The sequence below is a fragment of the Strix aluco genome, chromosome 6 (genome assembly GCF_031877795.1).
Source record: "Strix aluco isolate bStrAlu1 chromosome 6, bStrAlu1.hap1, whole genome shotgun sequence".
Lineage (NCBI taxonomy): Eukaryota > Metazoa > Chordata > Aves > Strigiformes > Strigidae > Strix > Strix aluco.
The window spans coordinates 21,531,968-21,559,224 of NC_133936.1; the positions used below are offsets into that span (position 1 = coordinate 21,531,968).

A 27,257-nucleotide genomic window follows, 5' to 3' on the forward strand; every position below is an offset into this window, starting at 1 on the left:
AGTAACACTCCAATTCTAAACATTTTAAGGCAGGTCAATTTAAAAAAAAAAAAAAAGTTCTGATTTCACTGCAAGATGCAGCAAGAGGTAAAGGCACAGAGTGAAGGAAGCCAGAAATCAATGAATGAAGCTAGAAATCAAAATCACAGTCATAAGGAGCCTAAACTGACAAAATAGTGATCTTACATTAAAAAGTGTCATAGTTACTTTTTAATGTAAGATAGTCACTAGATGATGGAGAAGTATTTGCTAGTGAAATCTTTCCTTAATTTCTTTCCCTATGTTTTCCTGTTCAGCATTGTACAGGGAACGCACTAATGAGTTCTTTATGATCAACTTCCAAAGAGACAGAATCCACCCCCACTATTGAGACTTCCCTGAAACGTCTCCTGGACCACTTTCAAAGACAATTGGTTCAGAAAATTAAAAAAAAAATTCCTCTAACACTATAAATTCTGTTTAAACTAACATTTATAAAGCTCCTCACTCATCTATCTAATGGGTAACAAGATTAAAGTTAACGTTACTAAACCAAAGCTGCCTGATTTATGAGTCTTTCTAAAAATTACTGTAGCCATATTTAAGAAATTACTCTCAATAGTCAAACCTAGTCCAAAAGCAGGGTGAAAAATGCAAATTACTTCTACTCCATTTTTCTATGAGTCTTGCTAGTTTAGTTATTTTAACTAATTATACTAATTATTTTACCTAATCATACTTTCTAGACCATCTTTCTAGTATTGGTACAAATCTGAAAAAAGCAGTAGGGAATTAAAACAGAAGTATTATTTAGTACAGTTACAAAAAATGTTTACACATCCTCTGGAAGATATTCTAGGCATTCTGTACCTGCAGGGGAAAGAGGGACAAGAGAGGAGAGGAAGAGACACCTATGGCTTATGTTGCTATAGCTACAAGATGCTTAGATTTCCAGTTTCAGTGAATGAATCAATAGAAACCACAGCTTCACTCTCCTCTTTTATTCACCAAAGGCAAAACTGGAAGATAGGTTGCTAAGCAACACCACACTAAAGACTGCAGCTCTTTGAAATTGGCATTACTGACTCCCCTCCATCCCAGGAGTCTCTTCCATTCAAAACCATTTATTAAGAAAGAGGCTAAAAAAAAAAAAGCTACCAGGACATGCATTTTTTAAAATAAGAAACTGCAGAAGCAGAAGAAAATCTGAAATTAACACTTGAAATTAGTTGGAGTAAAGAGAAATGAAACAAAGCCATTCCTTCTGCACAGAAAGTAAAAAAAGATTTACTAAGTACAGGAAAATTTAAGTGGGCTTATATAAACCAAAAGGGAAATGGAAAGGACATTTACTTCTGGGAATACTATATTAAAGCAAGATTGTCTCTAAAGGACTGCCTATAGCCACCATTTTTTTTTTTAATTGAAATCCAAAGATGTGCCTCATTTGCACTCTTCTTTTAAAGACCTCATCTATAAAATGACACTAGTGGCTAGATATGCTCAGGATGGCTAATGGGAATTCAGAAATCTTTTACCTGCACAGTGTATGAATAATGCTCTTCACCAAAAGTTAGCCCCAAAAAGCTCAGTCTCAGTTTAATTTCTATCAACTAACTTCTGTATCTTATCATTGTCATGACCTAATCTGTTACCCTGTTCATCTTATGCTCACGACAAAACCAAAATAAAGTAGATGTAGATTAGTCTTGCCTTTTTTGAAAACATCTTGCATGTGCTGATATAAAACCACCACCTATTTTTATTCTAAACTTCAGCTAAATGTTATTCCAATGCTATTGAGGAAGCAAAACCACATTTATCCACTATGAATAGGGCTGTGTACAAAGAAATGCGGTCTTACTAGAAACAGCCTTGATAGGGCCTAGTACTTATTCTTTTAGTAGTGGAAAATAAAAAAACCAAACCAAAACAGCATAGTTTAAGAATTCATAGTCTGCTGACCCCCCACAGCCTAGCTCCCTTACAGTTCCCCCCTCAGTCTCAGCATTTTCCAGATCCCTCCATGTTCCTCATTCCACTCTCATACCATCAGTTTTTCCCCAGACTCCTAAATCTTCTTCCTCAGAGCTCTATCACGCTGCACAACTTGCAGGCAAAAACCAGGGAGCCTGTACTGTACCTGGTACAACTATGCACACAGTGATTGCCAGTGCTCAAACAGAAGCAATAAAGCTACAGCATAAGTTTCAAGGTTCCCTAGGGAAGGAGATGCCGCTTATTTGGGTCTTTTCCCGATTCTCATATTCACACAAATCTTGTAGAAGTGCTACAGTCCCGAGACACATCTATTGCTTTTAGTTTAGCTGACCAACAGCTCAAAAGTTACTGGAATGCAGAGCCTGTAAACCACCAGTAGGTAGCATCATTGCATAAATGATATACCTTAATTTATTTAGGAAACAAGGCTACAGTTACCCAGGATACAGTACCTAGTTATTGATAAGCAAGACTAGGTATGATTGTAAACAGGCTCCCTTTTGTAGCCTTAACATTCAGTTGTCTTAAAAAAGAAACCCAAAAATCATATGAAAGTGACTTTACACAATGTCAACATGAAAAGATAAAATTACCTAAGGAGGAAACCAAAATCCGTTATTTTAAGAAACTTAATCACTAGTATCAAGAATTCTCCTTCACGCTGAAACATCGGTTTTCTAGTCAAATACATACAACATCAAGTGCTGTTTGAAAACCAAATACAGCAGTGTAACAGTGTTTCTTGTTAGGCATTTGTTTTTTCAAAAATTCTGCATCACTGAAAAAAACCCGATCCTTCTCCTTCCTCTCATTTATTTATGACATGCTACTGCTTCCTTAAAGATCCACAGGTATATTCTGTATGTGAGACAAGATCATAATCCCCTGTAATCAAAACAATTTCTCCAAAAAGGTGTTTTATACGGGTTAAACAAAATGAGTGCTAACTTCTGCACATATGACTGCACTGTCTACACATACAATGTTGAAAGACTAAACATTCCAAATTAAAAATGTCAAACATTTCTCTTCATGGAAATCTGTCAGGTGTGTAATAGACAGCATGAGTAGAAAATAAATTCTATGTAAGACTTGCATGATCTAGAAAAGTCTTTACTGAATATTTACACAAGGTCTTAATTTTAAATATTAGATTTTAATTAAAAATGTAAGTTTCATTGAGAACAAAGTATATAGCTGGTTTTTCAAGATTAAAAAATAAAGCATGCTCACAATATATGAAAAAATGAAAAATCATACTTTAAAATACATGTATAGTAATAAAGATTACACTGTAATTATGAATAAATGGTTTGCACGAACTGAAATCCAACATCTTAACAAAGCACCTGCACAAGATAGGATAGGCTATTGTTTTGAGTGCTATTTCAAACAGACAAAAAAAATACTGAGTTATATGCTTTAAAATATTTTTATAATGCTGATGACACTTTTTTATGATGCTGGATGACACTTTATATAGCACACATGTAAGCAGTATTCTCTCCTTAATGAGAATAAATACAATTTCTTTCAGGGCTGAAGGTTTTTCCTGAAAATAATCCAGACCTCTTGCATAATTAAGTTAATCATATTCACAATACTTCTGTGCTGATATGGTCTCTGTCACTGAAGTATTTAATTCATAGTTTCCGAAGTCAGATTAAACAAACAAGTTCATGAGGCATACAAAAAAAATTTATGTTCTTAGTGATGCACGGGCCTTGTCAAGTATTTCCCTTCTGATCTTTGGATAGTTTGGATGTGCTTCAAGGACCTGTCAAAAGACAAAACAACCTAAAAGTTCTGTGTCTAAAAGGAAAGGATACTGTGTTTGGTTATCCCCCTCATCATGAGCTTACACATTCTAAGACTAAACTAACAACATGACATATTTATTTTAAGAATGCATAAATATTTAACTGTGGCTAGAGAATACCATGTATGGAGGTCAACAACAGCTTTATCAAAGACATCTTGCTTCCCTTTCACACTGCCCTGTCACCTTGGTGTGAAAGACACAGGGATCAAGGGCTAAATCCTCTGGGTGTCTTGAAATGTGTGCATTCAGAACAGTGACTTCTGGAGACATTTCCAAGGTTTTAAGTATACTTCTCTGTAATGATAAACTGCTCTTATGTTTTCACTCTCTCAGGGTCTTTCTTATTATACTCTATCCACTTCATCATCTTGCCCTTCAATTCTCTCCTCTATTTTATCCCTCCATTCAGTTTGTCCTTTCTAGTTATCTTTATGTCCCCTGAAAAGAGCAAATATAATTTATTTCATTATTAATACTAATAATTATTAATTTATAATGTCCATTCTGATTCTGTAATCATAGCCCTTCCTCTCATTCTGCATCTGCTCTATTTATGTTTGGACCATGCAAAGATAATACTGGAAGTTACTTTCTAACAGTGTCCTCTGATATTAACATTCGATTAACTTCTTCAGCTATACTTCTGTATGGATTTACCAAGTTGCAACCACAAGGCCAAAAGAGGGTGCTGCCATTTGAGTATGCTTTCACATATGATAGCCAGCCACTTTATCTCTTATTTACCTGGTGTCCAGGGAGTTCAGGACAAAGCAGATTAAGTAGAGGATATTTAATTTAATCAAACTTATTAAATAGGGTGTCTTTCTGCACCAAGTCATATATTTTAGAAATTTAATTTCAACAAAGAAAAGGATCATTATGTAAAAGAATGTTGCTACAGTAGAGAGTATTAAGTATATATGCAAAGTCTACCTTATGACAAACATCAATTGCATCAACGTATCTCTTTCCTTTCAGGTAATTGAAAGCCAGCTTGTATCCTGTAAGTAAAAGGGGGGGAAAAGGTGACAATTTCAGTTTCTGTATTGAATAATGAAAATACCACATTCAAATTCATTTTGGTCACCATATGTTTCTAAAGTTAGTATGTTTGTTTTCTAGCATTCTCTCATCTAAGCCTGTAGAGATCAAAATTTTTACTGAAAGTCACTTCAAGTAGTAAATAACAGTCCCTTATATACTGATAGCTATGTCTGAATCAAAAGGAGACATTATTCTGGAGAGTATGTGTTACTACAGAGAATACATAATGATTGTCCTCTTTCAATTACTGTGATACCCCACCGAGTTTCTCACTGTGACCTACAATACACTGTCCCTCTGTAAAGGCAATTCCATTACTAAAGGAAAAAAGAATTTATTTTTTTTTAAAAAAAGGAGAGCAATAACAAACTAGGGAATTAAAGTGCTATTCTGTTTCACTGTCAGCAGACCACTGATAAAAAGTCACGCGGAATAGCTAAGTCACATAGCAAGCTGTCAGGCTGATACTTTCAACATAAAAAGTATAGCTCAAGTGTATCAGCCTGGACAGAGATCAGGACTAAAGGAGAAAAGAGGTGTAAGTCTGTAATTTCCAAAATTTGAAATTTTAGATCTTTCATTTATGAACTTATCATGACAAGCAAATGAGTACAAGGGATCTGGTAATAGTTTAAACAGTTTTACTTGCCAGATCCAGTTTGTGCTGCTTTAATGATTTTAGTTTTAATGCATGACAATCCTCACAATGCTGTCTGCAAAACTAGAAAACAATGTGCACATAGGACTGACAATATCATACTCTCACTTTTGTATGCAAGACTGTTCCACCGTTTAACTTCACTAATGCATTCTCCTGTCTAGACACCAAATGATACTGTAATTTGTTCAATTCCTACCCTCTAGAGGGTTTCAACATAGCAAAAGAAAAGTCTTGATCGATGTTCTCTACAAACTCAAGAAATCACACCTTTTTACTATTAAAACTTCTTTCTAATACATTTTATTTGATCAACAACTGTAACATCTTAGCCAATATATTCATGGGTCAGTCTGTAGGAGCAGGAACGACTAGTAAAATTACTGCATCCAAACTCATACTTAGATCTAGAGGTTTTCCCATATAACCTAAGTCAGATTTCTAACACTCATTTTTATTTCTGTTTTGACAGCTGAGTCTTCTTTCTGCTTTGATCCTCCTAATTTTTTCACTCACAGTACATAGGGTAACATCTAATTTTGGCAATCCATCCACACATGCATTTATATCCTTAACTGTGTTACAAAAGCAGGAGCTAAACCACAAAACACTTAGTTCCGTTAATAAAACACTACTTTAATCTACAGACCATGTTAGATAAAAATCATGAGCCAAACCATTGCAGCATCCAGGAGTTACAGTTAAAGAAACAAAACATATGGCAGTTCATATGTGTAACAGTTGTTGTTGAAAAAAACACTGGTTTTCCAGTTGATGCCAAAGGCTATCTCACCCTAACACTAAGAAAACCTAGGGCACAAAAAAAGACCACAGATTAAAGACTGCAAGAAGTATGTATTTTTGAGGGGCCATAAGCATAGCCCAAAACCTGGAACAGAATTTGTGTAAGCCACCAGCCTTGGGACCTAGAGACAGACTCTAGGTGTTGAGTAAGAAAAGGCCTTTTATCCTATGCATCCGTTTCATAAAGGGTTTCCTACATTAAAATAGTCTAAAAATGTTACAGTTTAGTGTAGACTTCAACTAACCATCCAGATTGCAACTTGAATAGTATCCCAAGCTTTCAGTTAACCATCTTTTTTAAATCAGATGTATTTAAAGACATTTAAATAATTTATTTTTAAATCCTTACTCATGTATATAAAGCCTTTTCTATACAAATATATAATTTGTCTGATTATCAAAATGAAATAATTAAATCAATGATCTGCCACCATCAGATATATATTGGGTATTATAAAAGGTTCTCTACTACAGACAGTACATACTGCATTGCTATAAATACATGATTAAAAATTAATGCTCTACTTAAAGAGAAAGGTGTTCACAAAGAGCAAACTAAAACCGTTTCAGACCAAACCTTGTACTAAAACAGTAAGCAGAAACTTCTGTACTATCATAAAGCTGCTACCTCTAGCCACAGGGGCTTTCCAAGTGACTGTTAAGTAAACATCTGCGGTTTTTATGTGAGGAAAACCAGTGATACTCTATCTCTATGGAAAATTAAAAGCAGTCTTTCCAGTAAAGGGTAGCTGTTTCATTCCTGCTGTAGTGCCTGAAATCATACTTATAGGTTATATATACGTGCCTATTGTTGGATTTGTTTGGTTTCCATATTTCCAGGCCATCTCATAATTTATTGCTGCATCCTTATATGCTTGTTCCTTTTCCATTATGTATCCCATGTATTCGTAAGCCTTGCAGCATGACTGCAAAATATACATATTCAGTCAGAATTTTATTTAGGTAAGCTTATATATAATAACACTGATAGCTTAATTGCTTAAATACTTCAAATCTGTGCAACTGGAGAGCATAAGTGATACTTGTACTAACTTTGATGACAAGATAGTCTTAATTTAAAACATCTGAAATACAAATCAGTTATAGGAATTTGCTGTGCAGAATTCCATAAACTACTCGAAGTCAAGTACCGAGTTTTTCATAGAGGACATTGCAACTACTCCTCAAAAATATTTAGAACCTCCAGGAACCCTGTAGATACCTCTCTCAGTTAATACTAACCCTATGGCAGCCACATTTCAAGTCCACCCACAAAGTGTTGTATCTTCCACAATTATTGTTTGTTTCACTTTTTCTTAAAAAAGTATTTTCATAGCCTTATTTTTGGAAATTGTTTTGCATTATAATTTTCCACTTAAAGCTAAAACCAGACACAAATATCCTGAAGAGAACACCAATCATTAAATACTTCATTTTGTAACTCCATGTGGCAAGTTATAAGCATCTGAAAAACAGGTTCCAAAAACTATTAAGCACTAGATGAGAATACTAGCCTTGCTTATGTTACACATATATATAAATCAATTTAACTCCTTAATAAAAGTTAGTATGAAAGATAAAGTAATTAATAGAGAAATCTTACATTTAGTACATAAAGCTGGAAAAAGATTTACAAAACTAAGCAAAACCCTAATTACCATATGCCCTTACTGTTAACAGCTTATATTATCCTGCTGCCAATAGATCAAATATTTTCAAGAAAAAAAATGAAGCTTTTATGAAAATATGCACCTTTCTTACAGAGGCAGAGCAAAGAAATGGTGAGATATATGTATCTCTCCACATCATTCAATTCTGACTGCTAAAAACAATCCTAAAAAATAATTCATCACAATAATGCAATCTAATAAAATCTTCCAAATTGGAGAATACCACACCAAATATTTTCTTGTGAATTAACAAGATATTTTAAGATCTAAAGTATTCAGCATCTACTTGTATAATACAATTCCTGCTTAGCCACTTTGCATGTAAGTTGAAGAAAAGTCAGTATCTTTACTGTGCTGCTCTGTTAAGGAACCAGAGTTGCAGACTTCTAGTTTGTCATCCTCCTTCCAATCAAGCACAGCTTGTTTATCTAAGTTGGGACTTAAACTTTTTAGCAGAAAACAAATTACTCAGTAGGCTATGTTTTTAGAGCTGTTTGGGAATTTCTGCAACAAAGTGTTATTTGTAGTATATACCTGCTCAACAGACCATCTATTTCAAGATATGCCTTATTTTGGGAGATTACTCATGTTTGTCCTCCAGTGGTACAGATTTTGCAACTTCCCTTGGCCATCTGAACAAGCGTGTAACTGACCTTAAGGTAGAATTTTTTTTTTTAACTGAATTCAAACTCATTTTCTGTGAAAATGAAATTGAGTACATCCTATTTTAAGAGGCATCTCTGCAGAAGTACATGATACCATTATACCAAGAACTGTTGAAGCTGTCTCTTGATTTTATATTTAGAAATAAAAAGAGTACATGTTCAAAAAAAGTTTACCTCTCAAGGAGGTTGCAGAAATATGACTGAATAATGAACCTTACCTTCTATACTGATGAATTCAGAAAAAGAAATACACAGCAACAGGTCCTTTCCTAAACCAAGTCTGTGCACTATAAACAGTATCCTGAACCTGCAGCATAGTATCTATGGAAGACCAGCCTATTTGATGTGCCTCATGTGAAGGAAAGTGAAGTGTATAGATGGAAAAATGTGACAGCAAGAAGGGACAAAGTGAAAAAATAAGCACAAAAGCTAAGATCTGTGCTTGCTCCTATAGTAAAAGCAGAGTATTGGGCGGTTTGCCTGCTCAGAAACTCTGAGTTAAAAACATTAGAGCTTGTCCCCAGACAATCTACCAGACAGTATCTTCACAGCAGAGGATTAATGCTAGCATTAAAAAAAAAAAAAAAAAAAAAAAAATCCTGTATAATAGCAAGCTTATGAACATAAATGTTTAAAACCATGTTTTAAGATATGAGGATAACATCTCTTAATAAATGGAGCAAGTCTCCCAAATTTATATGGCTACATCTTTCTTCATCAGGTTTGTGAGACTCAGTAAAATGCATCTCTGACAGTCTATAAGCACTTTAAGCTTCTAGTGCCACCACAGCTAAAACCTGCATAAGCTATAACAGAATATGAATAAAAATGGCTAAGCTTCCTCACAGGTTTGTTTACTACCCTCCAGTTTAAAGTTGCTGGTTTTCTGGCTTGTTTCGGTCTACTTCTCCTTAATAAGTCAAATAGCAGAATTGGAAAAAGAAATTCATTTCAAAATCATGTTTCAGAGAAAAACTAGACATTTAGATGAATTAAAATAGGTTACTTTTAATGTGCATTCACTTACCCTGTTATGACGAAGGCATCGTTTTAATAATTCACCCGCCATATCATATTTTGCAGATTGAATATATATATCTGCAAGCAGAAGCCAACTCTTTTCAAACTCCTCTGCATCAATGGGATTCCAGCTCATTTTTGAAATCCGTTTTAACTGATTTCTGGCTCGTGGAGTCTGTTTCAAGATCATGTAGGCTGTGGCCATTCCCAAAAGTGCTGGTATATGATCCTTCTGCAGTAAAAAGCATAGTGACTGCTTGGTGCTTTTTTATTTTGCTGTAATGTTTTTTTAAAATAGGACTTTTACTAAACTAAAAGCTAAATCTCAGGAAATAAAGATAGAACATCCCATTTACAAACATGTTTTCCATCTAGTGCTATGATTATTTCTGTAAGACTATTCATAATAAACACCACGTTAAATAATCAAGAGTTTGGGCTCAAAACAATCTTCTTCAGGCTCAGGAAATGATGAAAGCATCCACAGGTATTTTATCTCAACAAGAAACATCCTGATACCACCAAGATCTATCCTTTTGTTACACAAATAAATACTTCAGACAGAACCTGAACTCACTTGAAGTTACAATACAAGTGGTATATTCTATTTTTAGAAGTGCTTGTCAAATGTCAAGAACAGGGACACCAGTTTCTATTATTAGGTGTACAGCTGCTAAAAATTTAAGTCTAAACTGTATCCAAAAGCATATAATAAACAAGATACTTAAAAGCCACCATTCTATGCAAGACCCTCAAGGAAGCAGTAAGAAGTGCAGGAGCAAGTGTGCTATTTAATATTCTGCCTTTATTAGCACAGAGTATAGATGAGAGTGGGACTTGCATCCCAAAAATGCTTTCTAAATGCAGAGAGCAGTTCCATCGACAGCTAACGTAAAAGCTTCTTTCTCCCTCTCAGTGTTCCTGGCTCACTATTGGCATTTTGCCTCTACACTTCTTTGTAGTGTTGTGCTGTAAATAGGCTTGCCATAGTGGGTTAAAAAAAAAAATGACCCCACCAAAAGCCCTTCCACACAATGATCAGCTCATCCCCCCTCTCCCTCAGAAGTCACACCCAGCATGGATCAATAACCTCTGAAGTCTGAAGAGATTAAAACTGTGTATTTTATGTGAACCTGGAGAGAAGACTAAATAGACTGGAGCATTCCTCCTGCTGGAACTGTGTCACCATGTGAAAAACATTCAATATTCACAGGACCTCAGATCAATTCTGAGCAGGACTGGGGAGCCAGTACTGGAGGCAGAAGGACACCTTGTTCGTGATTCTCAGAACAGCCTTACACACAAGATAAGCATCAGTATACTCAGCTCAGCCAAGGAGCAGTTTAGCACACAGTTAATGGGTAGTAGTAACAAGTATTTCTTGGCATTCTGATGGACTAAACATGTCTACATGTGCTTAAATAAAATCCGTTGAAAGGTGTTGGTAACAAGAGTATCCGTTATTAATCCTAAAGACAATGACTACAAGTAGCTACAAAATAATGACTATTTCCATCTTAAGGATGAATTTTACGCAGATTGATAATGTTGCCCTGAATCTAAATTCTGTCAAAGAGCCATGAAGTACATGAAGGGAGCTTATATTTAATTGTTTTTGTTTACAGAATGAAGGTACTGTATAGACTTCTATCATCAGACATGCTGCTGGCAACACTGGGAATTAAAAAGCAAACCCAGCAGCTCAAACCAAACAGCTTGTTCACATTTCAGTAACTGGCAATATTAGCATTTGTTGAGTTATAAGGTTGCAATCCAATTGAAAATTTCTGAAAGATGTTGTTTCAGCATGATTTTTTTTCAAATTTTATATAAAATATTCTTTAATAGGAAAACAAAATCCTCAAAATGAATAGCACTAACACGTGCCACTATTTCTGAACGCAAACTGCAAGACTAGTTAAAAAAAAAGTAGTAAGTGTGAAAGAGAAGACAGGAAATGAGACAGATTACTAACCTCAGCCACTACTATTTCAGTGAAAGTGTTCAGTGCTCGTTCAACACTTGATTTTTGTTTGGTTGCCATGAGACAATAATTTTCCATGATTCGCAGTTGAATGTGACCCTGAATGGTCTGAGGCTTGAGTTCCTTCAGAAGATTTTCTGCTGTTCTCACAGCCAACTGCACAGACTCCTGCTTCTCTGTTGAATTACTGTTATCAGAAAGAAAGTGATTGTAAAAGCTTCATTTTTTAATATACACCAAATTAATTACGAGTTAGTGCCAATTCTGTGCTAAAGGCATGCCATTTTGTACAACATAGCTCTGATATGTAGGCATTCTACACTGATTCTCTTCTATAACAGCAGCAGTTCCAACCTAACAAGCCGTTTTTTAACACTGCAAGTGACCATGATTCCAGATAAAATCTTCCATATTTTCTGCTTGAGACTGACTTACTACAGTCTAGGATCATATCTCACAATATAGCAAGTAGAATATTCAAAGCATCAGATAAGCTCAAAGTTCTAGCAATTTAAATTAAGGTAAATTATTATGGGGCAGCAGAGGAAGGGGACGATAGAACGCAAGAAATATTTAGTCATTCACTTACCCTATGTCAGCATCCAGATTTTCAAAGACTTCACCACCCACAGTTTCATTATCTGGGTTCAAACAAATTTCAATCATGTTGTAGACTGCATTCTGTCCCCAGTCACTGTCCTTTCGAGCTTTATTAAAATGCCGGAGTGCATCATTTGGCTCACCTGTATACCTAGACAGATAATTAAAATATTTAAAGCTGGGCAAGTAAGTTTCGCTGCTCCAAATCCCACCCAAATCCCAAGAAGAAACCCAAGTACTTGAAGACAGATGACACACTTGCACACACTGATACTGCAAGGTTTGAACAGCATGCATACTACTGCAAGGAACTTGTTTTTGCAGATTAAAAGCAGTTTGTAAAATTTGAAAGTAAGCAATATTATATTATTGAACCAGCAAGAATATCCTTTTAATAAGCAGGAAATATGAAAGATGTATGTGAGACAGATAAAATAGCAACATTTTGAAGAGGAGCTCATTTTAAAGTATTTTGGAAGAGCAAAGGAGACCTTTCCTAAAATCCTAGCACCTTAAGTAATTAGGAAAGTAGTGCTATATTACTTATGACTTAGTTATCACACTATACATAGCCCCTTTGAATGATAATGGATGACAAGAAAGTTAATTTAAATATGCACTGCATAATCAAATAAAAGTTATCTTAATTATAATTGCAAGTACCAAAGATACAGTCCTTTGCAGTAGTGAAATCCTGGTTCAAGCTTTGTTCTGGAAGAATGTTTTTCAGCCATTGAAAGAAATCTTGGGACTTCTTCTAGTTTCCCAGCTCTTCTTAATAAATCAATTAATCGTGAGAGGGTTGCATAGTTATCTGGATATACAAATAATTAGGACATTGTAATTCTAGTTATTTGCTATATGAATAGCTTAAGAAATAGAGAGCCTGCCTTGTTTTTTTCACATACAAAAACGGTATATGGTGTAATACATAAGGCATATTACATAGTAACCACAGATACAAGAATGAACATATCAAGTGATACTTGCAATACTTCTAAAAAACCTGTACAAAGATAAGTATGTTTGTACTTCAGTTTCACAAGCACTCAAACAAAAACATTCGCTGTACTCCATGACTCCTTTCAAAACCTACTAGAAAGCTTTACATTCATTACAGAACTATTCTCATAGATTTTAGCAGCTTTCTCTCTGGTCATAATTTGCAAATTGCTAAAAGAAACTTATTCCTGTCTGAGACAAGTTTTCTTTATTAATCTTGAAATAAAATGTTAGCTTTGTGTTCATGCACCTGATATCTTAAACAAAAGAGTAAGGGCTTTACAGTTTCAAGTAATAACACCCTAGCTATATTTGTTTTGAGGTAAACAATGCATATTACATTGCAGCAAAGTAAATTACTGTATCAATGAGAAATAATTTTCTCATCTTCCCCTACAATAGCTTTATGTTTTTATATACAGTAAGGATCTTCTAGTATCCATTACATAATAAATAGCACATTTCTTTTTAATAATACAAAGTGTTTTTTAGATACTTATTGCTCTATCTCATTAGAACTATGTATCAGAAAGAATTAAAAATATCACTGCTAAATATTCACCTGGCTTGCGTTCTAGGAGCTGTTGGAAATGAAAGACAGCTTGTTCATAATCTTGTTTCCTGAACATGAGATCAGCCATCATCTACAATATTGACCAATTTAGAGAGATCAAAACAAAATATTATCAATTGTGGTTTATAGTGAACTCTAGTTCTGCAAAGCAAGGAGCTGAAACTACAGCTTTAAAATGCTGCAGGAACTGCACAAGAAGTAAACTGAGTTGGGTTTTTCATTACTCTCCGGAAAATAAACACTATATACAGACACAGGATAATAACAAGCAGGTACAGGCTCATATAAATTTTTCACTTAAGGTAGAAAATAAAAGAGAATTAAACACTTTGATGTACCTTTCAAATATGTGTGGTTTTACTTGTATAGTTTTACTCCTGATTTTATTTCACATAAATGCAGATTAAGCACATAGAAAAGCAAAGTTAGTTGAAAGGTAGGGAAAAAGAAAGATGATAGCCCACTTCAGCAGCGGAAGTAAAACAAATAATTTCATTTCAGATTATCTCCACTGAGAGGTAGCTAATAAAGAGTAGATTTAATAACATACATTGAGAGTGCTATTACCCCTGTTCTTGCACCATGCTAGGATAAATTTCAGATGTTAGACTGCTGTGAGAAAATAAATTATTCCCATCTTAAAATCATTTTGCTGCTAATGTGTTAAAGCAAAAGTTGCTCACTCTGTTGATCTGTTTTTTAAGCCAGGAAGTATACAAATCCTGTACAACGAATCCGCAGCTGTGATTAAAAATGGTTAAGTAGGAATATGATTAACTATGATTGTATAAGGATGTAAAACCACCTTAAGTACACAGTTCTTTTCTTGTGGAAGTTTTTTTATATACTTGCTTTAATATTACTGTGCTAGAAAAAGAACGTCTTCCCTGACCATTAGTCAATTGTTAATAGAACATGCATTAAGCCATGCTTTAGTCAGTCTTACAACTGCTACTTTTTACTCGACTAGTACTTCTAAAGACACATTTTTGCACTGAGATAGAACAAAGGCTATGACTGCTAGAAACTTTATATTGAATCATTATCTAGCATAAATAGAAAAACATTTTGTTGCAATGGATTTTTCACTTTTTTTTTTTTTTTAAATTGGAAGCTGTAGGCTTTCGTAAAAGAAGTATTTTAAGCACCCATCACATTGCAGACACACAAACTTCAAAAAACTCCTGGTACAGGATTAGTATAATAGCACATACCATCGTTGCTGCTTCATTATCTTGGTCATTCTTCAGTAGTAAGGAACACTGATGTTGACAGGCATCAGTATCATCTTGTGCAAGATACAAACGTGCAAGTTCCAACATTGCCTGTATATTAAAATATTTAACTATATGTGATTCAAAGATGAAGAAAGCTGGTTCAGTTCTACCAGTATGAACCTGAGATTTCACAGCCTCAGGGGAAATTTATTTCTCTTCTAAAGAGAGACCTTTCTCTGTTGTTTCCTGTGGGCTCTTGGTCAAGTAATTTAATTCATCTCCATTCCCTCACCTTTAAAACAGATAAAAATTTTCTTCTTCAGAGGGATTTTCTGAAGGTACATTGAAAACACAGCCACTCAGATAGCATCGCTCTGAAGACTACAGTATTTTGGTAAGAATAATTTTCTTGGAAAAAAATGGAAATGCAAGTAGTTTTAAATTAATTGACAGAAGCAAATACCTCATTAACATTCACCAGTTAGTTTTGGAGTATAAGCAAATTCCAGCAGAAACAGTTTTCTTATTTGCATTTCCAAACCTACCACACTAAGTGTGTGTGTGGATCCATTTCTGAGAAGCAATTGCAGAATAAATATTAACAAACTGAAATGTATGTAAGCATGCATTCTTAAGGCTGAAGTCCCTTTACAGACTATTCTGAGTAAAATGCCACAGAAAAGTTTATAAACACAACAGTTACCACAGATTAATCAAATTCCCACTGAAGAAAACAGGAGTTAAACCAATCAAAGTAAAATGAGCAGTAGACAAACAGTAAGCAGTGTCACTCCTGCTGTATAATTCTGAAACAGAAAGGCAGGTGGGTAAGCATTGAAATGATATGGAGATAGCATGCATGTAAGAATTTTAATTATGATAGCTTTCTTCAAGCCATTGTCTTCTTATGGAAGACCAAAAAGCAGTCTGCTAGTCAAGGAACACTTCCTGCCTTGGGCATGTCAGAGAAGAATGCCAGTCAACTGGACCTCTATACTAGATTCTGATGGCTGAAACTGATCTCTAAATTTTCAACTCCAACCCCAAAAACAATGATACTATGAAATGATGTGCTTGATGCAGTCTGTGATCCACTTCAAGTTTGTATCTGGAAACTGCATTGTCTCTTATCTGGTCAGAGAAATGAGGTAGGGTATTACCTACCAGATTTAACCATGTAAAATGAAACAACACAACCCAAAGCCTTTATGCCATGGACTGCAACCTCTTCACAGTTAGCCAAATAATTTGTTTAATGCAACATTTCAAATCTGGGTTACTTTGGCTAGAATACAGGAGATTTTGTTCTGATGAAACAAGGTACAGACAGCTTCAAAGGAATTTCCAACACTTCCATATATAATTTTAAGGAAAGTAAACTCTGTGAAGACATCAGGAAATAGGCAGGTGTTTTAACAGTTCAAATACGTATTTTGTAATCTAAAAGAATTCAATTCTAACCTTGTACTAGCAATGCTTTTAAAAATGAAGGGAAGAAAACAAGTTCAAATCTACTGAAACTATAGAAATAGGGTGAGATGACTCATTTATACTAGTTGTGGGTAACCAAAAGTATTTTGCTTTCAGTACTCTAAGCAGGGAACAAGTTCTTAATCAGAAATTCAGTCTTAGATTTTCCTAAGATGTTGTTGTATTCTGTATTGCTAGTGAAGTAAGATTAAAGCAAAAATCTCCAGTAAGTGCATCTAACAGAAATATTCAGTACAAATGTCAGTACACAGTATCTTGTAACAATAGCAATTTCTTAATGGTATGATTTTAGCAAGAATTGAAGGGAAATGCCATGCTGGTATTTCAGTACTGGTGTGAAAGAAAAAAAAAAGATTAAGGCTTTGATACTGAATTACTGGGATGGCATACCACAAAAGCCATAGCTGTACCTGTACCATGACAGGCAGTCTCCTTGCTCTTAATGATGGAATGGGGAAGTCACCCTCCTCTGAAGATTTTAAGGATGTTTTTTTTTTGTCTCCCAATTTATTTTTCTGCTCCTTCATCATTCTTATAAGATGCCATGAGGAAAGCCTGTCTCAAAGATGCTGAAGTTGTAGCTTTAGGAAGGACCTAGATTCTTGAAACCACAACACATCAGTTCCAGTATTAAAACCAGGTGATATACTGATAATTCAGCAGCTGGTGAATAGGACAGCTGTGCAATAAGAAGCAGCAAAATAAGATGTCTTCACATACACTTAAATATACAACACACTTATGCTAGAAAATCATGGGAATTTGACAAAAATTGTATTTATTTATTTTTGGTGCTTATTACAAATTTCTTAGCCTTTCGCTTCTCCCTCTCTTATCTCTAAAACCCAGGGCTGTGAGAGGAGAAGAAAGAGGGGAATAAAACAAAGCTCAATTTTACCAGCATTTATCAATAGGCAGACTTGTGGGAAAGAGACAGTGCAGGGAAAAGAGAGCAGTGCAATAATCACTACTCAGCAACAGCAACATTTTGTGACTAAAGTCAGAATCCTACCAAGTCCAGATAAAAGTCTAAAACTGCTAAAACAGATACAGAAGAGACAGAAACTGTCTGAACTGACCGAAATCACTGGGACTTCATCCCAGAGGACAGGCAACAAGCAAGACTGAAACAATCTCCATTATTACTGTGCCGTACCTTACACGTCCTCAACCGATACATGAAGACAGGCTCACTGTATGATCTAATGGACAACTCAGAGCACATGCAGACCACCACTTGGATCAGGAGTTTGTGCAAGAGACAGAAATTAGCAGTACATACAACAATTTTGTCATGATAAGCAGTGGAGGGGAGAAAGTTCAAGGTTCTGTATCATAAACCAGAAAAAATTGCAAATATACTTCTGCACTGTGGATAATTGGAAAAATGTACTGCTAGATATCAAAACTGAATGGAAAAACAAGGCAAAACAGTCAGAGGGAGAACTGACCTTGTTATCGCTTTCACAGTGAACAAGAGCCTCTTTGTAAAATTTAATTGCTTTTTCATAGTTTCGCTGGGCTGTAGAATGTTTTGCAATCTCAGCACAAATTTCAGCTGCTAACTGTTTCTGTGCAGGAACTGCATCCAGCTGTTCTATTTGAGCCCGTTTAAGCACTCTGGCTTGTAATTCCCGAGCCTAGTGTTGAGGAAAGGAGTGAACAGTCAGAAATTTTCAGGGGAATAAATTTTATATTATCTATTTTAAAATAATGTAACTAAATTTCTAAAAGGTTCTATAAGCACACTACATATTTTATAGACAAAAAACCCCAAATAATAAAAAAGCGGGTGAAAATGTCTCTGCTATAAAAAACATTGATGAAAACAAGTAAAACAAAACAAATCCCGCCAATATCTCTCCCTCAACAACCTTTCTCAAACTGTCTTGCTTCCCCCAAATTCACATTAAAAACATGCTGAAAAGCAACCTAGTGTTCACTGCTTTCAAGAAGATGAAATGCAGATTTTTGTAAAATGCTCCTTATGACAACTGCATGCCAATCCAATAATGTATAATCTACACTTTATAGAACATAACTTTGAGATAATCATACACACAGTATTTTGTGAAACGTAAGGAACAGGACATTAAAGCAAAAAGCCAGGGAGGGATCCAGTTTACCCCTTGAGTACTTGAAGAAAAGGGTGGTATGAACAAGCTGATTTAATACATCATCTAAGGAATATTTAGGTCAGATACATTATATGAATAAAGATGACACAGTTTTATTGGCCTAAATTTCCCCCATATTTCTGTGCCTTGCATTATTTATAACTAACCTCTTCCCCAATTCAAATGGTTATGCTCCAGTTTGTAATTACTAGCAGAATTGTCCTACACCAGCATTTTTCGTGATTACATCATTGAACAAAGCCTCATTATTAAAGAGAAAACCAATGCTTTTGCACACAAGCAAAAAAAAAACCAAAGCAGTTTTGCTTCAAACTATTTTATCATCTCCATGGGTTCCCGTTAAGAACTTCCTTAGTCTCCAAGCTACCTTTCTACATCAAAAATATTCAGTAGAAGTGTTACATGCCTTTTTCCTTTTTTTCCTTAAATTTGCTAAGGCATATAAACAAGATCTCAAAGGCCAAAACCTAGAAGGTGTATGTACTTAACTCATTTATTAAGCACAGAAAACTCAGCAAAAAAAAAAGAAAAGCAAAAACCTTCAAATTTTATTTTCTGAGGTCCTTCATTTAGGATTAAGAACAGTCTCGCAGAAGCACAGAGGTAGAGCTCTGTCTTAATAGCAGATGCCCCAAAAGAGGGCAGATAAGGAAATAGCTATGCTCAATTCTGATTATGCCTGGTAAGTTTTCATTGATTTCAACTGGAATTCTAGCCAATTAACGCACAAGAGATACAAAACTGCTTGAGCAGAAAAAGGGTAACTATCTTAACATGGAAATAAAAATCTCAGAGCTGCTTCGCTCACTTTGAAGTTCACAAGTTGAGGAGAAGGAAGCACTAATATTATTCTGCTTCTTCTCACCCCCCTACCATTTTGCCTAGCAGGGAAGGGGAATTAAAACACAAAAGTAAAATCTGGAGGGAACTTCTAACATCACTCTGAAAACCAAAGGATGAAACCTGTTTAAGAGTCAATAACACAGTCAAGCAGTTAGCCCTGCTGAAAAAATCAAAATACAGGTGGTTTTGTGTAAACAAATGTGGCAGTAAAAAGAAAAGGAGCAGGAAAATATTTCAAAGAGAACAGGTACAAGGAAGGACAGTTTTGAGGGCAGTAAGAAAAACAACAAAAGAAAAAAGGGGAGAGAGACAAATACAAAGTTTTTGAAGTGTGACATAGCGAGAAACCTGAAAGAACTAAACAAGTAAAGAAAAGAGTGAGAGAAGTAGGCTGCTCTGGGGGAAATTTACTAAAGGAGAATGGGGGGAAAAAAAGTCAGCTTTGAGAAAGAAAAAAATACATTATAAGGAAAAAAGAAGCATTTAACAACAGATTAAATAGCAGCATTAGTAGGATTTTAACTCTTATGTACAATTATCTTTCTAACCAATCTACATAATTTCTTGTCAGAAGATGCTATCAAGGCTTACTGTTTCTGTAACAAAGTGGAGGTATAATTGAAGGGAATGTACTGATCCAACCTCTTGCTCAGCCTTTGTGTTCAGAAAGCATCTTCTAAATGGATTAAATTATCTCTAACTTCCACCATTGTTCTTTCAAGCCTCAGTCTAAGCTAAAATATTCAACTCCAGGATGAACTGATCTTATTATTGTTATTTAAAACAAACAGTGGTGCTACAAAATGACAGATAGGCACCGAAAGCTGTTTCAGATTGTTCTATGAATGGTGTTAAATGCTGAGCTAAAGATACATAACCTAGCTGTGCCCACAGTCAATTTTGTTTTCACCTGCTCTGCTAAAGCTATGCTCCACAGGCAAATGAAGGCATAGTACAAATGCAGGCTTCCAGTAAAAGCCTGCATTCTGATCTAAAATTCAGATAACACTGCTCACAAAAAGCTTGGACTTTCTAACCACCATTTCGCACCAGTCACTGGTGCTTTAACCCTACCATGTATGAGTTTTCCTCATTCACAAAAATATTACAGTTAGAATCTGGGATAAAAATGAAAACAGGGATAAAAGGAAGGACATTGCAAGATTTCATAGGTTTTTTTTGTTTTTCCCTTTACCTGCTGTAATGAAACAATAGCTTCATCAATCTTCTCCATTTTGCTGTAAATTTTTGCCAGAAGCACCTGGTAACGTCCATCTTCCATCAGAGAAGACAACTCGTTAACTATAAGAATTACATTAAACAGACATTATTCTTGTAAGAACTGATTCTGGTTAAGTCAAAGAAAGACGAAGCTCTCCGTATACTCTAGGCAGGAGCTTAAGTGAAAAATTCACAGCTCAATCTTATGTATTTAGGACTGTGATTTGGCTGTTGTTTGACTGTGTTGTCAGTGGGCAGAGTAAACATTACAACCTACAAACAGATTTAAGACTAAAAACATTGAAAGATGCAAAAGGAATTAAAAAAAATTGACTGTCTAGTCTATTTGTATTCTCAGAAATATGAAAGAAAACATTTGATTTAAGTGGACAGGAAATAAAGCCACTCCTGACATTTCTTGTTTAAAAATCCTCCTCAAAGTCAATGAAAAATATCCAAACTGATTCACTGAATGCTACTGCACACCCAAAAAGCATAAGATTGCCTGATGAAATTTCTAGTCAGACCTCAAACTACCTTTCTTTTGCTACAGTCTGGAACAGACACAAATACAGTTATTTGAACTAAATATTTCAGTATCTACTCAAAAAGCAGCAAGGTACTTTTGAATAATGGTTAAAACATATATATGCATAAAATAATATTGAAAAATACAAGTTCTCCCTGGCTTGTACTCATGTTAATCTATTGACAAAGTGGTGTCTTGAGCACAGTTCCATGTTAAAACATAAAAGCCACCAAAATCCAAGTTTTATCTTTACTAGAATTTTAAAAAATAAAAGTGAGTATATTGAGCTATACTCTATTAGCAAACTGTCTTCAAAGTGCTGTAATTGACACTTGTTATTCCAAATCAGAGATTAGGCCGTGTAGCCAACCATGTAAGATCATTCCTTCCAGTACATTTCCTATATTTCATTTTTCTTTCACAAATGAAGGGTATTTTAGCATTACTAAAAAAAGATATTAAACTGCTCAATAGTTTTCCCAACCAGCCAATGGGATATACCTTTTTTTCCTGTAGAGAATGCATGTATATCAAAGATGTACAAAAAGGATACTGTCTTATGTATTTTTTGTTTCATTGTAAGATGGAAGAGATTTTGTAGTACATGGGGCAAACTGTATTTACTGCTAATTTATCTTTCCACACTAGAAGATCAAGCTGTCTTGAGCATGATTATTAAGTTAGCCAGATCCTCAAAGGCTTAACTAAGACAGGAATATAACATTAAATGAGAGGATTTTTTCAGTAAGAAGTAAACAAGACAGAAAACCAACACTGCCCTGCACATTATGAAAGAGGAGTAAAATAGTGACAGAAGAAAAGCTTACAGAAGGGACTAGTAATAAGACTTGATAATACTAACTGTTTCTGTATTCAGATAGACACAAAAGTCAACAAACACAATTAAACCACTGCAAAAAGACTTCCTTAAGGGCATGGCTCAATATCTCACACGGAACACCTTAAAACTTCTTAATTGCCTTTTAACAAAAACAAGGGAAAAAATCCAAAAGTTTTATCTTTGTAAGTGCATATTCTTAATATGTAAAACAGGATCCTAAGAGACATCTTCCACCAGTCCAATCTCTTTGCTCTAAGGATACTGTGTAGCATTTACCACCTAAACAACCATTCCTAACAGCAGCAATGACTCATCTCTACCTAATCAATTCACAATCAGAACATGCGTTAGCACAGAAGAGAAAGAACCTTGCACACGTGCAGCTCTGCTATTGCATTTACTGACTTCATCTACCCACAGATGTTCCAAGTTTAAAAGTCCTAGCAAAAGCACCTTTAAATGCAAGTGAAGTTCATTTTAGAGTGCATTTCTCATTTATCACTTAATAATTTCCTGTGTTTTACAGTTAAAGAAGAAGTTTATATGGAACTTGTTTATTCCTTAGAGTCACAGAGAAAACACAAACAGTAGAAATTGTATGTCTTGCTGTAAAGAAATAACATTCCTACCAGGCTCATGGTCTAAAGCTTGCTGAAGTACTTTTTCCGCCTTTTCATACTGCTTCAGTTTCATTAAAAGCTCAGCCAAATCATAGCAAAGAAAATTCTGTTGACCGCTTCTCAATGCAGCCTCATAGTAACTGATTGCCTAAAAGGAAGAAACAAAAGTGTGATTATTATTTAAAGACAAATCTTAAAGGCAACAACCTTGCTACTCAGATATTTAATTACATGCTGCTTAGAGTTTTCTCTTTCTTCAGTTCTCTTGTAGAGATGTAGAAAAGTGATTTCTAGTAAATACTGTATTAAAAGAGATGCTATTTAGTTGCAAGTTCAGGCTTCCAAACATGTAATGTCAAATTAAAGATAAATAGAATAACTAGAGCCCACATTTTGAGAAACATGCATTTACATAGCCTAACCACATTATCACTTTCTATCTTTGACAGGATTGCTGCCAATTAAGCTACGTTTTCATTAGCTGCTGAAGTTCGATAATTCCATTCAGACTGGAGTTATAAAGTTCTGGTTTACTGTATACAAAGGACAAATATTTTCCCAAAGTCTACCTGCAAAACTTGAAGATAAAAGTAGTAATGAAAAGTTTAAAAATACCAACTAAGCATAATCTAATAGAAAGGAGTCTTCTCACTTTGCATTTTTAAACATAAAAACTGACAATCATATCAATTAAAAGAGTCAAATATTTACTCACAAAAAAAAGCAATGTTATGGATCAATAAACTATGAATTTGAAATATTTTATTAACTTTCATTGTTTTAAAACAGAACATGTTTTAACATGCTTAATAATGCACATATCAGGCAGGTTACCTATTTAGGCTTAAGCATTCTAAGCATAATATAGGTGAAGTCGCAAAATAAAAAAATCAAAGTCCATAAAACACCCATCACCATATAGATTACAAGTTTTTCTGTAACTACTCGAGGAACCCTCAGAGTACATTAGATTATTACACATACACTAAAAATGTTTGAAGTATCATGGAGCAATATAGGAATCATATACTGAGCTGCTTGTAATGCTGACTTAACAGAAGCAAGTGAAAATTCTAACACAAAACACAATTTGGGCACACCCTCCAGTAGTTTGAGGTTGCCCAAATAAAATCATTTGCTCCTTCAAGTTTTCCCCAAACATTTTCTTCTGTTTTTCCTACAATAAGTTAAAGCCTCCATTACTACTGTCCTAGCCAATCTTAAGGCTAGGAGATGTAGTAAAACTGGGTCAATGGAGAAGTAATTAAACATGGGTTTGAGTGCAGGCCCAAAACCACATAAACTGCAAGTCACCAGAACTACAATTCACCAGATTTGTATCCACCAGAATGTAACTGTGCCTTTGGCCAGATATTTTGAAGGGGATCTATCTACAAACTTCTTTCAAGATAAAAAGACTGTTTAGTGCTTTAAAGTGAAAGGCTTCCTTCTACCCAACCTGAAAACAGTGTAAGTGCAGTTGACCAATCACATTGCACAAATGCAAGAACCTGCTCATACATCACAAATACAAAAACTGTATATTCCCTGGAACAACACACTGAATATTTCACATTCAACATGGTAAGAATGAAATCTGTAGAAGGATTTCTATGCAACAGAACTCCCCAGTCACTGCTTGGTAACTTGCTTGGTTATTAATTCTCCTGAAAAAAAATCTATTAAATAGACAGTGCCAGAAGGTAGAGAAGTTTTGGGGTTACTCCATGGGGCTAACACCATGTTTCTTCTTAGTCAACCTGCTGGCACAATGGTAATAAACATGCAACTTTAAACAGGTAAGATGGCATAGTGCATTGCTTGAATGTGCAGGTGTCACTTAATCTGAGTTGGTAATACACAAACTCAGACTGGAACCTTCAATTAGTATTAAACCTGACAAGAAGTGATGATGGGAGAGAACAGTCCTGTCCTGAATCCAATGCAGAAAATAGATTTCGTGGAATCATAGCCTCGTTCGGGCTGGCAAGGGCCTTAAAAATCATCTAGTTCCAATCCCCCTGCCATGGGCAGGGACACCTTCCACTAGACCAGGTTGCTCAAAGCCCTGTCCAACCTGGCCTGGAACACTGCCAGGGAGGGGGCAGCCACAGCTTCTCTGGGCAACCAGTTCCAGTGTCTCTCCACCCTCACAGTAAAGAATTTCTTCCTTATATCTCATCTAAATATTCCCTTTTTCAGTTTAAAACCATTACCCTTCGTTCTATCCCTACACCCGCTGATAAAGAGTCCCTCCCCATCTTTCCTGTAGCCCCCTTTAAGTACTGGAAGGTCACTATAAGGTCTCCCTGGAGCCTTCTCTTCTCCAGGCTGAACAACCCCAACTCTCTCAGCCTGTCCTCACAGGGGAGGTGCTCCAGCCCCCTGATCATCTTTGTGGCCCTCCTCCTAACTTCTGCCAGGTCCAAAATATAGAGACACCATTATTTGAAATAACTTCCGTAAGTACAGAGGAAGATAGTACTAAGCATTTATGGAAGAGGTGCTGCTGATAGAAAACACAGAGCCATTTCTCTTACTTGGTCTCCCAGACTCTTTCTGTACCCATTTATTGTTTGTTATTTCAATACAAGTGACTAGAAAAAAGAACAGATATTGAAAATTAGGAAGTTGGCACTGATTCCTCTGCAACTTGTCTATCAATCCATGTCAAAGCCTCTTGTATAGAATGTACATGCCAACTTGGGAGGATGTTGGTTTCTTCCAAAAAAGAAATAAGAAACTCTCAGCTTCCTTCACAGCACATATGCGTGAGAGTACTGTAAGCACAAAACAGTTAAGTCTTTTTGGCAACGTGGAGACTATTTAAGAATATTGTAATAAAAGGCTCTGTGAGATGTAAACAAAACATAAAAGACCCAAGTTCAAGATTCCTGAATGTAAGCACTAAGGGTAAAATCACACCATTTCCCCAGCACTACAGCCCTGCTTGCTTCCTTTCCAGGCTGTCCCAAAATACTTTCTTCGCTTCCCTGTCCTGTGCAAGAGCCACATAGCTGACTGACCAGACATTTTGAAGGGGATCTACAAACTTACTTTCAGGATAAAAAGTCTGTTTAGCGCTTTAAAGTGGAATGCTTCTACCCAGCCTGAAAACAAAATTAGGCAAAGCCCACATGTTGACAATAATGGACACAATATTAATTAGCCTAATACAGTACTTATAGAATACCTTTGAATAGTTATGTGTTTTGATTAAGGCTTTTCCAATTTTACTTGCTAAAGCTGGATCTTTTGGATTTTTCTTCAAGGCCTGCTCGTAGACTTCTATGGCTTCATCGGGCTTCAACAATAGAAGATAAAAACACAGAAGTCAAGAATTAAGATAAAAGGTGTATGAAGAAAACTAAATCTGGTAACATCTCCAGGAATGACTGGCAAGTACTACTGGTTCATAAGCTACAATACATCTGAGAGAAGAATGGTCACTATGACATTACAGGAAGTGTAAAGCCCATGTAAATTTACATTTCCATGCTAATCAAGAACGGGGAGAGAACTTGGCAAAGAGTTTGAATTAATGTGATTCTTTTTCCACTGAAATTTCTCTACTACTATTTTCACTAGTTAACAAACTTATGCAAATTTATTACTGTGTTGGACAACCATCCATTTCTCTCCTCTAGCCATGTTATAGCAGATCTAAACAAATTCCCTCTGGCTTTATCATTCTTTACTAAAGGGAAAACTACACATAAACATTAATAAGTAAACAACCATTAATCACGTAGAGATCCCCAAACTAACAATCTAAACTATTAGCTGTATGTCCTAACCCTTTCAAAATATGAATTTAAATGTGTATCCTTCAAATTCCTATGTCCACTTGACTGCACTGTCTTCTACAAACACTGAATAACATTTCCAGTTCATCAAGAAATCAAAGGATGTAAAAAATGTATAGGGATTCAATAATTTAAGATTTTTAAGTAAAACTTTCAATATGACAACTAAGTTACCTAGAATTATTCTAAGCTTCAAAACTCTTCTAAACGTCTTCAACTTCTTTCTGAATTTAATTTAGCTCTCACTTTAGATTTTGTTAGTCTCATGAGTCAATGTTCTAGATAAAACTCCCTCCTTGACTTTCACCCAGTTATTGGAAGAAATGCATTTTCAACATCTTTTTCTTTGAACTTAGAACAGTTACATTCGTACCCAGTAATTATGTTTTCTTACATCCTAAAGCAGTTTCTGTTTGCCAACTACCAATCAATAAGAGCCAGCATGCTACATTGTCTCAACTTGCCAATGTCAACAAATGACTCAATCATTCTATTCATCTCTAGCAAGCACTTACCTCTTGAATATTCATGTATGCATCACCAAGAAGAAGAAAAGTATGAGCACTTGGCAGTTTTTCTACTAGGTCTCTGGAAACAGAAGACAGAACCTTGCTCAATATTTAACATGTCAATATAGGTATCTAAACAACAAATAGGGCACAACACTTTTACCCTCTGCACATTTTAGTTTTTATTTCTGAAAATAAAACAAAATATCTGAGATATAT

The 27,257-nt window shown here is 35.3% G+C and overlaps 1 protein-coding gene across 6 annotated transcripts in view; it reads right to left on the reverse strand.

Moving 5' to 3' along the window:
* Positions 1 to 3,116: 3,116 nt before the first annotated feature.
* TTC21B (tetratricopeptide repeat domain 21B) overlaps positions 3,117 to 27,257 on the reverse strand; it is a 42,096-nt gene continuing 17,955 nt past the window's right edge. For 4 of the 6 annotated variants that reach the window (XM_074829006.1, XM_074829004.1, XM_074829008.1 and 1 more), the window contains 14 exons: positions 27,045 to 27,117; positions 25,917 to 26,027; positions 22,733 to 22,871; positions 20,708 to 20,814; positions 17,983 to 18,171; positions 15,038 to 15,148; positions 13,812 to 13,893; positions 12,911 to 13,061; positions 12,237 to 12,398; positions 11,639 to 11,834; positions 9,671 to 9,895; positions 7,114 to 7,234; positions 4,736 to 4,803; positions 3,117 to 3,757 (listed from right to left, as the gene is read on the reverse strand). In XM_074829006.1, coding sequence (XP_074685107.1) covers positions 3,680 to 3,757; positions 4,736 to 4,803; positions 7,114 to 7,234; positions 9,671 to 9,895; positions 11,639 to 11,834; positions 12,237 to 12,398; positions 12,911 to 13,061; positions 13,812 to 13,893; positions 15,038 to 15,148; positions 17,983 to 18,171; positions 20,708 to 20,814; positions 22,733 to 22,871; positions 25,917 to 26,027; positions 27,045 to 27,117 — 1,813 coding nt within the window. In that variant the 3' untranslated portion in view covers positions 3,117 to 3,679. The remainder of the gene's footprint in view (positions 3,758 to 4,735; positions 4,804 to 7,113; positions 7,235 to 9,670; positions 9,896 to 11,638; positions 11,835 to 12,236; positions 12,399 to 12,910; positions 13,062 to 13,811; positions 13,894 to 15,037; positions 15,149 to 17,982; positions 18,172 to 20,707; positions 20,815 to 22,732; positions 22,872 to 25,916; positions 26,028 to 27,044; positions 27,118 to 27,257) is intronic. The other 2 variants (XM_074829005.1, XM_074829007.1) reach the window with 2 other exon arrangements.